This window comes from Martes martes, assembly GCF_963455335.1.
Source record: "Martes martes genome assembly, chromosome: 8".
NCBI lineage: Eukaryota > Metazoa > Chordata > Mammalia > Carnivora > Mustelidae > Martes > Martes martes.
The window spans coordinates 124,683,608-124,702,094 of NC_137895.1; the positions used below are offsets into that span (position 1 = coordinate 124,683,608).

Sequence of the window (18,487 nt, forward strand, 5' to 3'; positions counted from 1 at the left end):
ACACCTGTAGTTTACGTATTTCATGGTAAAGTGCTAAATGCTTTCCACACAAGGTTGAAAACAAAGGAAGGATGTCCTTCCTCTCTCACCACTCTTGGTAACATAGTTCTGGAAGGTATAGCTAGCAAAATAAGAAATGAAAACGTAATAAAATGCATATAGGTTGAAAAGGAAGAGAAAAAAACTACCCTATTGTCACATGACATGATTATTCACATAGAAAATTCAAGGAATCTCATAAAAACTCTTGTATTTAACAAGTAAATCTAGCAAGATTACAAGATACATACCTACATATAAAAACCAACTGCATTTCTTTATTTGCAGTGAACATATGGAAATTGAAATTAAAAACCCGATACCATGTAAAATCACTCAAAATAAGAAGAGAAACACTTAGATATATATCTAACAAGATATGTACAGGATCTGTATGCTAAAAACTACAAAACACCAAAGAAAGAGATCAAAGAAGATATATACAGATGAAGAGACAGACTGTGTTCATAGATCAAAGGACTCCATTAGTAAATATTAATTCTCTCCAAACTGACATACAAGTTTAACATAATTCCTATCGAAATTTCAACAAGATTTTTGGTAGATATGCACAAGATTATTCTCAAATTTATATATAAAGCAAAGGAACTAGAAGAGCTAAAACATGTTGAAAAAGGATAGGAAAGTGGAAAGAATCACTCTACCTGACTTTAAGACTTAACTGTAGAGCCACAATAATCAAGACTGTCATATTGGCAGAGGAAGAGAAATGTAGACATTTCTGAATGAAGAATGAAGAATGAAGAACTTAGAACCCCATGTGGGACACCTGGGTGGCTCAGTTGATTAAGCGGCTGCCTTCGGCTCAGGTCATGATCCCAGCATCCTGGGATCGAGTCCCACATCAGGCTACTTGCTCAGCAGGGAGCCTGCTTCTCCCTCTGCCTCTGCCTGCCTCTCTGTCTGCCTGTGCTCACTCTCTCTGACAAATAAATAAATAAAATCTTAAAAAAAAAAAAAAAAAAAGAAAGAAAGAACCCCATGGAAGCAAGGGCAAGTGATTTTTGACAAAAGGTGCAAAAGCAATTCACTTTTTGTTTTTTTGTTTTTTTTTTTTGCAATTCACTTTTTGAAGAATAATTTAAAAAAACAGTTGGCAAAACTGGCTATACATTCATAAGCAAAAAAATAAGCTTAAACCTAAACCTCACACCTTATAGAAAATTAGATCAAAATGGATCATAGATTTAAATGTAAAACTTAAAATTAAACTTTTTAGAAGAAAATAAGGGTGAAAATATTTAGAATAGGGCTTGGGAAGAGTTTTTTTAAATAACATAAAAAGCATCATCTAAAAAATAGCAACAATAAATTGGACTTCATCATAATTAAAAGTTTTTGTTCTGTAAATGACTATTAAGAAGATGAAAAGCTACAGATTGGAAGAAAATATTTATAAACCACCTATCTGAAAAAGAAATCATATCTAGATTATATAAAGGACTCTCAAACTCAACATTGAAAAAAAAAATCCAATTCAAAAATAGGCCAAAGGCATAAACTGTAGAGGACACACAGATGGCAAGTCAGCACACGAGTGTTTCAACATCACTGGCCATTAAGGAAATGCAAATTAAGATCATGATGAGATCTCTCACAAATGTATTAGAATGTATTAGAAAATAAAAAACACTGAGAATCCCAAGTGCTGATAAAAGGTACAGAGACTAGATCTCTCAGACATTACTAGTAGAAATGCAAAAAGTTATACAGGCACTCTGGAAAATAATCTGGCAGTTTCTTAAAACTCTAAACATAAACCTATCCTATGACCCAGCAATTGCCTTCTGGGCAAATATCCCAGATAAATAAAGACTAAGTTCACAAAAAAAAAACTTACACCTGACCATTCAGCAGCTTTATCTGTAACAGTAAAAAACTGTAAACAACCAAGCTGTTCTATAATTGGTGAATGGTCAAACAAATTATGGTAAAACCATACACAGAATAAATAGGAACGAACTATTGATACATGGAACAACTGAGTGAAAAAAAAAGCCAATCTCAAAGGTTGAATAGTGTATGATTCTCAAAATCATATTCTTTAAATCATATAGGCAAAATGACAAAGTTAGATAGATGAAAAATAAATTAGTAGTTGCCAGATATTAGGGATAACAGGAGAGCGGGAGGATATGGGTACGATTATAAAGGGGTAGTGACTGAATGGGATGGTGGTAACATAAACACACACTTGTGATAAAATGGTAGAGAATTATATATACATTTTGTATTAATGTCAAGTTCTTGGTTTTCAGGAAGACACATAGGACCCTCTCTATGCTATTTTTGCAACTTCCTATGAATTTATAATTATTTCAAAGTAAAAATTTAAATAAAATAATAATTCAACAAATGATGCTGGGAAAACTAGATAACCGCATGCAAAATAATGAAGTTGGACCCTTACCCACTACGAAATGAAGTCCAAATGGATCAAAGATCTAAACGTAAGACCTTAAACTATAAAACTCTTTTTTTTTTTTTTTTTTTTTTTTTTTTTTTAAAGATTTTATTTATTTATTTGACAGAGAGAGATCACAAGTAGGCAGAGAGGCAGGCAGAGAGAGAGAGAAGGAAGCAGGCTCCCTGCTGAGCAGAGAGCCCGATGTGGGACTCGATCCCAGGACCCTGAGATCATGACCTGAGCGGAAGGCAGAGGCTTAACCCACTGAGCCACCCAGGCGCCCCAACTATAAAACTCTTTGAAAAAAAAAAAAGAACAAAGGGCAAAAGCTAAATGACACTGGATTTGGCAATGATTTCTTTGATATGACAACAAAGGCATAGACAACAAAAGAGAAAACCGACAAATTAAACTAAAGGAAAATTTAAAAATTCAGTGCATCAAAAGACAATGTCAACTGAGAAAAAAAGGCAACCCACAAAATGGGAGAAAATATTTGCAAATTATATATTTGATAAGGGCTAATATCCAGAATATATAGAGAACTCCTAAAACAAAAAATAATCCAATTAAAAACTGAGTACAGGAGTTGAATAGACATTTCTCCAAAGTAACACCCATCAGCATGGCTACAATTTAAAAAACAACGCGGAAAATTAGTGTTGGCAAAGATGTGAGGAAACTGGAACCATTTTGCACTGTTGGTGGGAACATAAAATGATACAGCTGTTATGGAAAACAGTATGTTGGTTTCTCAAAAAATTAGAAATAGAATTGGGGTGCCTGGGTGGCTCAGTCGGTTAAGCATCTGACTCTTGAACTCAGCTCATGTCTATCTCAGGGTTGTGAGCTTGAGCCCCACATTGGGCTCCACACTGGTCATGGAGCCTACTTAAAAAAAATTAAAAACAGAATTACAGTATGATCCAGTAATTCCACTTCTGTGTATATACCAAAAGAACTGAAACCAGGGACTCAAACAGTTCTTTGTATACCCATGTTCATAGCAGAATTATTCACAATAGCTAAAACATAAAAGCAACCCAAGTATCCCTTGAAAGATGTTCAAATGGATAAGCAAAATGTGGTATACACATACAATGGTATAATATTTAGTCTTAAAAGAGAAGGAAATTCTGACACATGCCATAACATGGATGAACCTTGAGGACATTATGCTAAGTGAAATGAGCCAGTCACAAAAGACAAATATTGTATGATCAGCCTTACATGAGACACTTAGAGTAGTCAAAATCATAGAGACAGAAAGTAGAGTGGTGGTTGCCTGGGGCTGGGAGGGAGGTGAGAATGGGGAGTCAGTGTTCAATGCATACAAAGTTTCAGCTTTACAAGACATTGTAATGTGATGGCTGTACAACATTATGAATATATTTAATACCAACTGAACTATATACTTAAAAATGGTCAAGAGGGTAGACTTTGTTATATGCGTTTTAACACAATGAAAAATAGTAGAAAAAAAGAAATAATACAGTGGTTTTATTTTAGCAATCAAGAAGAAAGAGGAAAAAATCCTAATATGAGATGAACAGAGACTTGTGACTTGGGATAAAATTTCCAGTGTCAGCACCCACATGGGACCATATTTCATTACATATGGAAATAAAGATGATATACTCTGTTAAATATATTTCCTTAGTACCTATCACAAGCCTGGCATTGTTCTAGGCTCTGGGATTATAGCCATAAACAAGACAAACAAAAATACTTGCCTGCATGAAGCTTATAAATGGACATATTATTTTATAAAAAGTATAATATTAAATAAGTATATTTTTAGTTCCAAATTAAGTAAATTAATTAATTAAAATCTTAGTTCAAATTTAACTAATCTAAAGCCATAAATGTTTAGATATTCAATTGGATAAAAAGTTTTTAAAATCATTTCAGTGGGAAACTAAGATCGCATTATACTTAAGGATACCTAGGATTATGGTTTGAAATCCTGAAAGAATTGGAAATTTTTATTTAAGCTATATGATTTAAAAAATTCTGTTGTTACTGAGCAAAGTACTGAAGAAATAACACTATTCTTTAGATATTCTCTGCCTACACATAAACTCTTGGGAGTAGGACTCCTATCAGGTTTTACTATATAATATGACTCATAAGGTAGGGTTTCTATTCGGTCATGTTTCTAATTATACTGGAGCCAGTGACTGGTACATGTTTTTTTCGTAAGTTATCTCAGTTAGGGGGCGCCTGGGTGGCTTAGTCATTAAGTGTCTGCCTTTGGCTCAGGTCAGGATCCCAGAGTCCTGGGATCCAGGCCTGCATCCGGAGCCCTGCTTCTCCCTCCCACTCCTCCTGGTTGGGTTCCCTCTCTCGCTGTGTCTCTCTCTGTCAAATAAATAAAATCTTAAAAGAATTAAAAAAAAGTTGTCTCAGTATTTTCCCATCCACGAGCACATTATTTTGCCACAGGATAATGATCTAACCTAAATTGGGGCTACCTCTGCCCTCTCTCCCTTGTCCTTTTCACCACCAACCCCTGAATCAACTTAAAATCATCACTAGCCTCTCCTTTCTTCATGAACCGGGTATTTCCTAAAAACCAGTCTTCCTTCCTTCCAGTGAATGTTTTCCCATCCTGCCACCCCAGAAAGGCATATTCTGTCCTCTACCTTCTCACTGTTCCCTTGGCATCCCTACTGAGGTCCATCATTGGGGTATGCAACAGGGTCCAAGAAACGAGAAGAAAAAATGTAATTAATGTCTGGGGCTATTCTGCAGGTGAAAAGAAGTACTTGACAGTAAAGTTTTGATTACCTGATTTTGGTTTTGTTTTAAATGATACAAGGTACAGAGAAAAAGATAAGGGAAATACTGAATTTTACTTCTTCCCCCAATTTTATCTATTCAAAATTTCACTTTTATAACCAATTTCTTTCTTTTTAAAAGATTTTATTTATGTATTTGAGACAGAGAGAAAGTGAGAGAGAGAACCGCCCTCTACCCTACCCTGCACAAGCTGGGCAGAGGCGCAGACGGAGAGGGGAAAAAGAGACTCCCTGCTGAGCAGGGAGCTGGATGTGGGGTTCCATCTCAGGACCCTAAGACCATCACCTGAGCTGAAGGCAGACACTCAATTGACTGACCCACGCAAGTGGCCCTACGACCAGTTTCTTTATAACTCATTTTTTCCTATTCATGATACGGGCTATTATAGTACTTAGAATTCATATCTACTGACTTAGAATGAAACTCATATAATTAAAGAATGTATAACAATGAAAAAGTCATATTTAGGGGCGCCTGGGTGGCTCAGTGGGTTAAAGCCTCTGCCTTCAGCTCAGATCATGATCTCAGGGTTCTGGGATCGAGCCCCACATCGGGCTCTCTGCTCACCAGGGAGCCTGCTTCCTCCTCTTTCTCTCTCTCTGCCTGCCTCTCTGCCTACTTGTGATCTGTATCTGTCAAATAAATAAATAAAATCTTTAAAAAAAAAAGTCATATGTATAAATATTAACTTATTTAAACCTAAAACATAAAATTGATTAAATTTGTAATAAAGAAATAAGTGCTTCAAATTTTTCCAAATAGATACCGCATTTTTTGCATAGACTCCCAGAACAACGATACTTATTTTTAAGAAATCACCCTTTTTGTATTTCCCCCTCTAATATACCATTTTAATAAGACCACCACACCTTACTCAGTGTATATTCTGGTAAGCCCCTCTGAGGATACCGCACAATCTCAGTGGTGGAGTACATAGACTTGAGGGCAGATTAACAATTAGGTCATGAAAAACAGGCAGCATAAAATAGCTACCACTAATCTGCATGAGATGCATTTACTCAATTAAGCAGATGGAAATGTTATTATGAACTCAGTATTCCAATGATGGTCTTTAAAATTAAGAAGGATAGGGGCAAATGAAATGCACACTGGGGGATTTGGGGTCTTTATATATTAATTCTAAAGTATACAATACAGAACACTGTAATGAAGTTAACAAAATTAATTAAAAGATTCTTTGCATGTAAACCCTTAGAGACTACATTAAAAAATACATGACAGTTTCTGACATTATTAATAATGTGACTGTTCTTTAACGTTTTTAATGTTGATACCATCACCTTTCCCTAATATACACTACTTATATAAAAAACATGAGTATTAGAAGTCTTATTACTCATGGCTGGTATGAGTATTATTTTTAATATGCTTTCTGGTATTTACTTTTTCCATTTTGAATTTTAATAACTGATAAATTAGTGATGAATTTTCAAACTTTTTAAAAGATTACTATATATTTGTACTGGTAAACAGTTTTCAGGTATTTACGTATTTGAAAATGTTTTTCTTTGCATCATCATGTTTTTTATTAGGCAATAACAACAAAGTGAGAATTATTAATCTGTTTGAAAATTTCTATCAAATGCTTCGAACAAAAATCTTCGAGTGATTTTGTGAAAATGGTCACAAATTTTAAAAGGAATTTTTACGTTGTGATAAATTATCTTACATTGTGATAAATATTTTATGTTTAACCCTTATTTTCTAAGTTGCAGTGTACATACTTAACCCATTATTACAGAATTCTAATACATATGCCAAAATTATAACAATTAAGTGGTTTGTTACAAAAGCTACATAAAAATGATAAGCTATGTCTACAAAAGCCATAAAATGTATATTCACCTTGACTCTACAGGTAAATTTTGGGTTAGCTTGATATTTTTCTCTTTTCTTATAAATGTGATTTCCCCCTCTGACTTGTCTTAAAAAGCTTAGAAAAATTTTATGTAATAATTATACTTAAAAACAATTACATAAATAGTATACTTAAGAGTTTCACTTATTGATTTACTCAATATACTTAAAACTATCACAACAATTGCTATAACATAAGCTTCTGTTTCAATCTTAGATTTAATATAACAATAATATAATCATTTTTCCATCCCTCCTCCCCAACCTTCATATGGAATCCTCTATCATCCTAAACTCTTCCCTCTTAACAGAAATCTGCTTTAAAAAATAATGTAGTTGACTTGAATATAATTATTATTATTAATTTATTTGAGAGAGAGAGCAAGCAGGGGGAGGAGCAGAGGGAGAGGGGAAACAGACTCCCCGCTGAGTGTGGAGCCCAACTTGGAGCTCTACCCTAGGACCCTGAGATCATGACCTGAGCTGAAACCAAGAGGTGGATGCTGAACTGACTGAGCCACCCAGGCACCCCTGAATATTATTTAGTATTTATAACTGTTGAAACTTTTTGAATTATGTGCTCCTTGAAAGAGTGTTGTATACAGGATAGGGGCTCATTAATATTTATTGAATTACATTAATTCATATATTCATCTAATACAGCCATTTATTATCTGCCAGGACACCATAGTCAATGCTGCAGACATAAAGATGAAAAAGAAACTGTCCTGTTCTAAAGCTGCCCAGACACCCGAGGGATTATAACAGGGAGAAAAATGGGTCCTTAAAGATGCCCACATTCTATTTCTGGAATCTGGCAATATTTTACCTTATATGGCAAAAGAAACTTTGCAGATGTGATTAACGTTGAGCATACTGAGATGGGAGATTATCCTGAATTATCCAAATTTGCCAATCTAATCACATGAGTCCTTAGAAACAGAGAACTTTTCCCAGTTATTGTGAGAGAAAGATGTGACTACAGAAGAAAAGTCAGACATCACACATGTGCCTTTGAAGATGGAGGAAGAAGGCTATGAGCCAAGGAATACAGGGGACCTCTAGAAGCTGGAAGAAGAGCGCAGCCCTACTTGGTGAACCTTTGTTTTAGCCCAGTGAGACCCATGCTGGACTTCTGACTTACACAACTGTGAGATAATAAATTTCTGTTTAAGCCATTAAATTTGTGGCCATTTGTGAGAGCAGCAATAGAAAAATAATACTGGATCATCTAGCCCAACATGTTTTTTTGATACATAGGAAACTAAAATACTCAAAGTCACACTTTTAGGTAGTGTCAATGTACTCTTTGGGTTTGGAGAGAACGTGAATCTTCTTCTCTCTCCTCATACCATTGTCTGGTGCCAGGGTAAAGGCAGAAAACAAGGACCTTCTGAGGGGAAATAGTTATCACCATTTTTCTATATATTAAGTATTCTAATGCCACAGCTGCTTTCTTCCAGTTTGCTTCGGCTAAATTACAGCTGACTCCTAAATAATGCAGGTTTGGACTGTGTGGGCCCACTTATATGCAGACTATTTTCAGTATATACCATACAGTGCTATAAAAGTATTTTCTGTACCTTATGTTTTTCTTAACATTTTTTCTTCTCTAGCTTATGTTATTGTAAGAATACAGCATATAATATATAAAACATACAAAATACGTGTTAAATCAATTGAGTTCGCGGTAAGACTCCTGGTCAAGGGTAGGCTATTAGTAGTTCAGTTTGGGGGGGAGTTAAAAATAATACATGGATTTTTGACAGTGTAGGGGGATAAGTGCTCCTAACCCCTGCTTTGTTCAAGGGTCCACTATACTTCTATGGGCTGCAGGAACAGCTTTTACTGTACACCCTCCGCAAAAGCACTCGGGCTGTTTTGTAACACTATGTGTGCTGTGCAAGTGTGTGCATTTATAGATGTGAGGTGACCAGTTATTAATTATTGTTGTGTTGTTTCCTGTGCCCAGATTGGTATCATGACACTGTACAATTCTTTAAAAAATTTTTTCTTTTTATTTTAAAGATTTTATTTATTTGAGAGAGAGAAGAAGCAGGGGGAGGGGCAGGGGAAGGGGAGATGGAGAGGGAGAGGGAGACTCCACGGGACGCGTGACTCTATGATGCTCAATCCCAGGATTCTAAGATCATGACCTGAGCTGAAGGCAGATGCTTCACCAACTGGGCCACCCAGGCGCCCCAACACCATGCACTTCTTTCGGAACACATGGAGGTAGAGGGAAAGGAAGTCTGAACCCCAAATACTTACACTGGAATTTTTAAAAGAATAGAGATTTCACCTCCACAAATTCAGTCAACAAGTATTTACTGTGGACCTACTACTATATGGCAGGGTCTGTTTAACGTTATTTGGATAGACAGAGCAGTGAACGAAACAGTCCCTACCCTTCTAGAACTTACATTCTATTGGGAGAACCACATGGTAAATTAACAAATAAATTAATGTCAAGTAGTGTTAAATGCTCTGAATAAAAATAGAGCAAAGTAAAGGGAAGGGTGTATATATGTGGGGAAGATGTAGATATGGCAAAATCAGACCAGAAGACCAGGGCTGGGGAAATGCCTTCTTTAACTGTATATTCAACTTTTCCTAAAATCAGCAAAAACTGCCTTTAATGTTCAATAGAAGACTTTTTTTCAACATATTGATAATTTAGTCAAGGGTTTTCATGTTTTAACAATATATTGATTGATGAAACAAAGACTTTGAAAGCAAAAATCCTTAATATTTTCAGGTTTCCCATTTACTACTGTTTTACAGCAAGCTGAGTGATGAGCTGGACATACTTGGTGCTGATTATCAACGACAGCGACAGGACTCTCTGGACTTTCTGGATTTTGGATGCCTCCTAGATCTGAGAAACTCTATGACCCTATGCCGATTTTCTCTCTCCTCTGATACTGAACCATGGGTGGTTCAGTAATTACTAATATAGTATTTTCCACATACAATAAAGAAGTAACTCTATTCAGAGGATGGTAAAGAAAGCACAGAACATTTAGTTACTGCTATTTTAAGGGAAAAATCCAAATTTAAAAAATCAGTTTCATATGATATTGTTAACACAAGACAATGTTTAAAACTCACTTTGAAGTGTTTCAAGTTCAGCTCTAGTCAATGCATCTTCCTTTTTCTTCAATCTTGTTTCTTTATATTTAGCATAAAACTCCCCAGCATCCTTAAGAAAGAAGTTACAAACAAATTGACATGAAAATCAGTTTGCTTTGTCATTATTTTCCACATGATTTCATTTTAAAGCAGTATATTCATTTAACAAGCATCTTCCTTTGTTTTTAAATTTTATGATTAACAGAAGAAACTAAGTAAATGTTTATGATTTTTATCTCTTAGCTTATTTATTAAGGCCAGTAATTGCAGAAATAGAAATTTTTTAAAGATTTATTTATTTATTTGACAGAGAGAGAGAGAGAGAGAGAGTGTGTGTGAGTGAGAGAGAGACAGCACACATAGGCAGAGTGGCATAGAGGGAGATGGGAGAATCAGGCTCTCTGCCTAGCAGGGAGCCCAACACGAGGCTCAATCCCAGGACTCTGGGATCATGACCTGAGCCGAAGGCAGCTGCTTAAATGACTGAGCCACCCAGGCACCACCAGAAGTATAAATTTAAGTAAAGTCTTTTCTCTCAGTTATGAAAGAGAGGATTCTGCTTCCTGTCTTCCACCACTGTTTATTTTCTCAATATTGTGCCACTGCATGGACAACAAGCAGAAAAACACACTTGTTAAACTGAATTATTTGGTACAGTAAATTATATTACTGCGACCAACAAAGTACTAACACTATTTTTACATTAGTCCCTTAACTTTAAAAGATTTTCAAAATCTGATTATGAAACCTATATGATCACATAGATACAAGTGAAGTTGTCATTCCTCCTTCCTCCACACTTAGAGATTAGTTCCTATCATGGAAAGTTGGGGATTGAGGACAAATACTTAGGTGTCAAAATACAGGGCTAAAGTCTCAAGGAGTGGCACCCAGGTAAGACTATACCAGAGTAATAAAAAAAGAGTAGGGCCTCAATAATCACAAGCATGGAGATAGACAAGTTGATGCTCTAGCCATATGAAGATCCCAACACAGAGAAAAACAGAATAGGTAATTTTCCACTACCTCTTGATTCAAACTTCATCCATTATATAGCAAGATTCTTGTAGCTGCCAGGCCACATGGTGGTTTTTTAAAACGTCTTCGCCTATGCTTTGCCCTCTAACTAGAATATTTTGCTGCCCTGCCATTATTCTGATGAACTCCTATTCATCCTTGAAAACTCTACCCAAGTATCACCTCCTTTGCAAATTTTTCTGACCTTCCCTGGCAGAGTAATTCTCTACTGCATACTGCTTTTGTATTTATTTTATTTTATTTTTTAAAAGATTTTATTTATTTATTTGACAGAGAGAGATCACAAGTAGGCAGAGAGGCAGGCAGAGAGAGAGAGAGAGGGAAGTAAGCTCCCTGCTGAGCAGAGAGCCTGATGCGGGACTCGATCCCAGGACCCTGAGATCATGACCTGAGCCGAAGGCAGTGGCTTAACCCACTGAGCCACCCAGGCGCCCCTGCTTTTGTATTTAAGCACACTTCTAGGATTGCTTATATCATGCTATATATTCTCTCCTAGAAAATGGGAAATTTGAGAGAGGGGTACTTGTATGGCCAGAGCACAGTATCTGGCATAAAGCATGTACACAATATTCATTGAACTGAATTAGATCAAAATATATCAGAAATCTTGTAAAGAAATAAGTGAAAGGGCTTGATGATTGATGTGGAATAAGAAAAAAAGAGGTATCAAGGATAACTCTAGGGTAACATTCCCAGATTTTAAGATCCCTAGGGCAGATAAATCATAGACTCATTTGAGAGGGTTTTATTTTTTAAGGAAATAAAGGAACAAAATCAATTCTTGGCTCTATCTTGATTCAAATAGAAATACATGAACACTTAAACCCTAGAATGGAATTTTCTCTTTTCATCTATGACTGTCTAGGAGTTACAGCTTTTCTTAGAGTCTATATCTTTTGGAGTTATATCAGAACTCTTCCACCTGACAGTGAATTAGGTAAATAATAGGTATTTCCAAAATCACCAGGTCAATGTAATAAAGATTTAGCTCTTATTCTCCTATTCTCACTTTTATGTTCCTACCTCATTTCTACCACAAGGATTCCGTAAGCCTTGAGTCAGCAAAGCAATGATATCATTTGAAGGGTACAGAAAATCATGCATCCAACATACTTATCCTCCTAGACCATATATACCTTTGGGTTAAGGATTTATGGCCCCTTTACATTCCCTGTACCCCTAAAAACTCAACCCTGGAATACTATTATTTTCCTTAAGTCATATCAGTCATTTATTGCTTGATGTGAATAAACAAACGAGTTATTAAGCTTCTTTGCAGGCAGTTTTTAATAGTAGGAAAAAGAAAAGGTCGGTAAGGCACCGGGCCCTTGAAGGGAGTAGGAAAGGTGGCAGCATGCAAGAAAAAAGGGCACAGATAAGTTATTCATGAGATGTGAAAGAAGGCAGGTTGAAATCAACCATCACAGTATCATATAGTGAGATAAAATACGGTGATTAAGATGACAGAATTGGGAGCCAGACTACCTGAATTAAGGTCTCAGCTCTGCCATCTTAAAGCCTATACAACATTCAGCAAGTTACTACACTTAGTTTTGGGTGAATTATCTCATTCAGGAATGGGGATAATCACAGGGCTATTGTAAAGACCAAAGCGCTGATAAGACGGGAAACACTTAGAATAACATCTAACACACAGGCTTTCTATATGTTACCTATTTTGATTATAACTTCAACCTTTACCAAAAACCTTACTCTGCACCACAGTTTTTTTTGCTTCATACGTCACCAAAAGTCCTCCTGCAGACTCCTGTTACCTCCTTGCTTTCATGACTTTCTTTACCTGTACCCCATCCACGCAAAAATCTTTCATTAGGTAATAGCAGCCTCTTCCTGCTGGTCCTACCAAATCTGAGTATTTCTCTGCTAATCTGGTTCTTCCTGCCACAACACAAAAGTCCACTAAAATTCCTCTTTGAAATTACCCATTTGATCCAAAATCACACTTATCTGAGGATCACTTATGGACCTAATCACCTTAACGTACTCTACCTAATTCCAAGAGTTTTAACACATTCCCTAGTTTCACTCACATTTTGCTCTAGGCCAAGAACCTTATATGATGTTATACCATTCTCTCCTATAATAACCCTTAAGATATTGTTGAGAGTTATCAGGTTATCTCTAATGTTCTTATCTCCATTCCCTTTAAGAAATAGTTTTAAGCTTCCTCACCATTTGATCACTTTCCAGTTTGTCAGTGCACCTTAAAGTATGGTACACCAAACTGCACACACGGAGGGCGGGAACAATGCAGAATGTTGAATGCAGTAGACCTATTTGAGGTCACAGGTTTTTTAAAGAAGTAAGCCTTTCTGGAGAAGGTACATTGTAATTACAGTTTGAAAATACAAGACATGAAGAAAAGAAAAAGGATGAGGAACACTTAAATGCTTAGAAATGGAACAGAGGGAAGAAAGGTTTCTTGCTAGGGGGATGGGGTAACTGGGTTATGGACACTGGGGAGATTATGTGTTGTAATGAGCCCTGGGTATTACGTAAGACTAATGAATCACAGACCCGTACCCCTGAAACAAATAATACATTATATGTTAATTAATTGAATTTAAATGAAAAATAAATGAATAAATAAATGGGAAAAAATGGGGGAAAAAAAGAGCAGTTGTTTTCAAACTTCCCCCCTCCCATTCTTCAGGAATGGCTAATTCGCATCAATATAATTGTCAAGTAGAGAAAACAAAGTCTCATTTTGAGTCCAGAATAAGCCCCAGTTTAAATACACACAAAAAATTAGAATTTCTTATATATACAAACTTCTTATCCATCTTTGTGGACACTGCCTGAAACATAGTAGAAGTTGAATAAGTATTCCATGAATGAATGAATGAATGCTTATTTAACCAACCAGGACTCTGGACTGCCAAGGTTTAGCTCTATAATACTATATTAAAACTATGGGATTTACATGATTCCAAACAGACCAATCCTCAAGTAGCTTCTATTATAACCATTATGGATGTAACATGAGCAAAAGTTTTTACCTTAGAAGCAACTCTCATAGTACTTAAGAAAAAATTTTTAAGGGCTCAAAGCTTGTCTACATAGATATGAAGCAGGGAACTGATTCTACATTGTAGAACTAGAGCCAACTTCAAGAATTTGCATATTATGACTGTTCTTTGTAATCGTAGAGCATGGCTCTTGCACAAGACATAAAGAAGTTATATTTACTTATGCTTATTTACTGGACCACGATTATATATGTTGTACTTTGTAAGGATAAATGGGGATTATATGATAAGGCATATGTAAAAATAACCGAATAACCCAAAATTTGGAATATAACCTATGTGAGAACAGAGATTTTTGTGTTTTAACTTTTTTTTTTTTTGTATTTCCAGGGCCTAGAGGAGCACCTGGCACATAATAAGCACTCAATATTTGTTGAATGAATTACTGGAAGAGAGAATGAAGCTCACCCAACATTCTGTTTTTTTATTTTTAAGATTTTTATTTATTTATTGGACAGACAGAGATCACAAGTAGGCAAAGAGGCAGGCAGAGAGAGAGGAGGAAGCAGGCTCCCTGCTGAGCAGAAAGCCCGATGCGGGGCTCGATCCCAGGACCCTGGGATCATGACCTGAGCCGAAGGCAGAGGCTTTAACCCACTGAGCCACCCAGGTGCCCCTGTTTTTTTTTTTTTTTTTTTAAGATTTTATTTATTTGACAGACAGAAATCACAAGTAGGCAGAGAGGCAGGCAGAGAGAGAGAGGGGGAGGCAAGCTCCCTGCTGAGCAGAGAGCCCAATGCGGGGCTCGATCCCAGGACCCTGAGATCATGACCTGAGCTGAAGGCAGAGGCTTTAACCCACTGAGCCACCCAGGCGCCACAACATTCTGTTTCCCCACATTTCCTTGTCCTCTTGAGATTAGGTGGGGTCATGGGACTAATTGTGGATAGGCTGTGGATGGAAATATCATGTATCATTTCAAACCAAAGTATCAAAAACCTCGTGCAGTCCTCCAGTTCTCTCCTCATCCATTGTGAAGAAGGAGGCCACATGTTCCAGGTGGGTACAGTTGTAAGATGGTAAAGATGTCATTATTCTGAGTTCTGAATGGCTGCTTAGAGCACAATGCCCTCTTTCCTATCAACCAGTGATAGACCAGTAGCATAAACTAGAAAAAAATTTTAAGCCACTGGATTTTCAGGATGATCTGTACCTTGCCATAGTCTATCACTCAATCCTTATTATAATACAAATAATAAGTGCTATGAAGTTAATAGAATATACAATGGGAAGTTTTCAATTGGCCTGATCAGGAAAGGCTTCCTAATGATGATGACCATTTATGTAACCCTTGAAGATGTAATATTTCCAAGAGTAGTGAGTTATGAGATGGAGGATATTCGTATCAAAAGCTTTCCTTTTAACATTATTGACATTGTTCATTTAAGTGATAAAATAACATGCTGAGCTGGTACTGTTTGCTGTGTTTCAGTTTACTTTTACTTCCCAATATAAAATTCAAAATATTAAACAACTGAAGGAAAACTTAGGAAAGAAGGGCGTTGATCTAGAGTGGTACAAGCAGTGAATTGCTACCTATCACCAATTCTACAGGAATAAGAACATAGAAGAGCTCTGGGGACAGGTAACTACAAAAGAGATGAAGGATGTTCCATTTCTTTTTTTGATTGTTGGACAGCACAAATCTCCTTTGTTTGACGCTTACATAAAACCTTTAACATAGAAAAATACCGGACGTACATTTCTAAAAATCTGCCCACACAGTCATTTATTCTATATCAAGTTTTGTCCTCCCATTGCCTTACACTGTACCCTCAGAATTACAAATAATATGTAATAAAATTACAATGAGGAACACAGGAAAAATTTTAAATTGTAGACTTCGAATAAAATTTTTAAAATTTTTGTACATTGAATTCACAAAAAATTCATAAAATAAAATATTAAATAAATTAAAGTAATAAAATAAATAAAATAAAATAAAAATGAAAGAAAAACCCAGAAGCTATGCCTTCCTCTCCCTGAGTCAGTGGTATTCAAGAAGATATAAGGCCTATGAGCTACTTTTTCCCACTTGGGCTAAGAAACCAAAGAGATTATAGAAGTCATCTATTCAGCTCCAACTCAATGCAAGAATCCTTCTATAACTTTTATAATAATCAGAACCAGTCTAAATACTCTGGTAGGGACTTTAAGACCAGAGAGCTTATTCATTCAGTATAAAGTAATTACCTAGCTAGTTATCCCACTATTGGGAAAGTTTATTCTTTCTCAGCTTTTATAGGTCTCATATTTTAACATTTATTTTCATTTGCTTTAAGTTTCATTTCTACCATTTAGTAGTTGTGTCACTTTGAGCAAACTGCCTTACCAATCTGAGTCTTAAGTATTTTTTATCTATAAAATATGGAATCAATGAGATTGTCTATCTCTAACATCCTACCTAACATTTGTGTTTTTTTAAATCTTTTCTCCATCTAGCAAAAACCTAAAAACTCAACTTTATATTCTGTATTTGGACCTCCGACTACTTGCATCTTACGCCCCCCTTTCAGAGGGCAGAAGGAATGGATTCTTTGTGTTCTGTTGGGAGGTGTTTCCAATTTTCTTTCTCTCTCTGTCTTTCTATAGCAGTAGAGTTTCAGCCTTACAAAAATTCAGACACACTTTTCCATCTCTTTTCATTTGTTTGCATACTGCCCACATGAAGTATGTTTGCAAAATTTTTTAGAAAGTTCTTAAAAGTAAACTTTTTCGTCCCTTGGAGAAACTGTTTAACTCTGCGTAGGAGAACAGGCAACTCAGCTTGCTACAATTGCCTCAAAGACTTTTAGAAGCTTTTTTTCACTGCTAATTAGCTGTGAATGTTTTGTTTATTTGGTTTCTGACAGAGCCCCAGCAAGCAGAAGCAAAGGGGCTAGAAAGGAAGGGCCCTCACTGTACAGCGGGTAACCTCCAGGCTTGTCCACAGTTGTAGTATCCATGGGAGAAGCTTCTTGGGAGGGAGGATGCCTCCATTTACAGATGGTTCTGTAAAGTATAATTTTCCCTTTACTCTCTTAGGCAACTTTTATTTTATTTTTTAAAGCAAAAGCCACAGCACTGTGGAGAAGATTTCTCTATTTTCTCAGACACTACTCCTAAGCAACCTACAAATCCTGATAGTGGCGTTGCTATGCATGCTGGAAATTTCCTACAGTACTTTTTAGTCTGACTGTTCACATAAGATCAGCTTGGTAGTGAGAAAAGATGGGGCTGGGACTAAACAATGGGAAAAATTTACAACTTTCGGCAATGCACACATAAAGGAATTTTATATTTTACAAATTATGTAACTAAGAAATGTAACATAGCAGGTAGAGAGAAACTTGAATGTTGAATTCCCACAGAATCAAACAAACTATTAAGCACATAAATTCTGAATACCTAAGATCTGTTTCATCTCAGAAAGTACAGAGAACTATGAACAGACCATGATTTAGACTGGTAATCACTTAGCATATATGGCACTTACTGATTTTATATATGAGAAATTGGTGGTATTGCCAGTCTAAATTATTATGGGCCCAAATATATGAGACTCCAACACAGATAGGCAGTGACAAAAATAAACTAAGTTATAAGGGTTAAACTGAAAATATGCACATAGTGTATTTCAATAATTGTTTGCTACTTTTATTGTTATGAATATGTTTCAGAACATATATGATAAATCAAAAAATATCCAAGAAGGGCATTTTGGAGGCTAGAAAAATTTCTTGGGATTACAGGTTGATATTAGCCAACAGAGAAGACTTGTTTAGTCAGATTCCAAGAGAATGTGTATTCCCTTTGAAACTACCATGAGAACAGAAACAGACTGGTAAGATTTAAGTATCACTAGGGCTAAACTTTTAATGTTAAAATTAAATTCTAGGCTCAAAGTATATGATGCCTCTCTTGATATAGTCCAAGTTCCTTGTTATATTCTAGTTCACATTCCATGTCTTCTGATCAGTCCACTTGCTTTCTGCACTAAACATATTTTCTCAAGTTTTCCTAACTTCTCTGCATGTAGTCATGCATTTAACTCTTCTCTAATCTTCTCTCATCGCTCTATGCACACGCTAACCTTCCGTCTACTCATCAATTTACAAAAACTCTCTACATTTCTTACTTT

The 18,487-nt window shown here is 36.0% G+C and overlaps 1 protein-coding gene across 1 annotated transcript in view; it reads right to left on the reverse strand.

Annotated features, from left to right (window-relative positions):
- DNAJC1 (DnaJ heat shock protein family (Hsp40) member C1) overlaps nt 1-18,487 on the reverse strand; it is a 220,476-nt gene that overhangs the window by 121,457 nt on the left and 80,532 nt on the right. Inside the window, exon 7 of the mRNA XM_080811148.1 lies at nt 10,259-10,349. Coding sequence (XP_080667274.1) covers nt 10,259-10,349 — 91 coding nt within the window. The remainder of the gene's footprint in view (nt 1-10,258; nt 10,350-18,487) is intronic.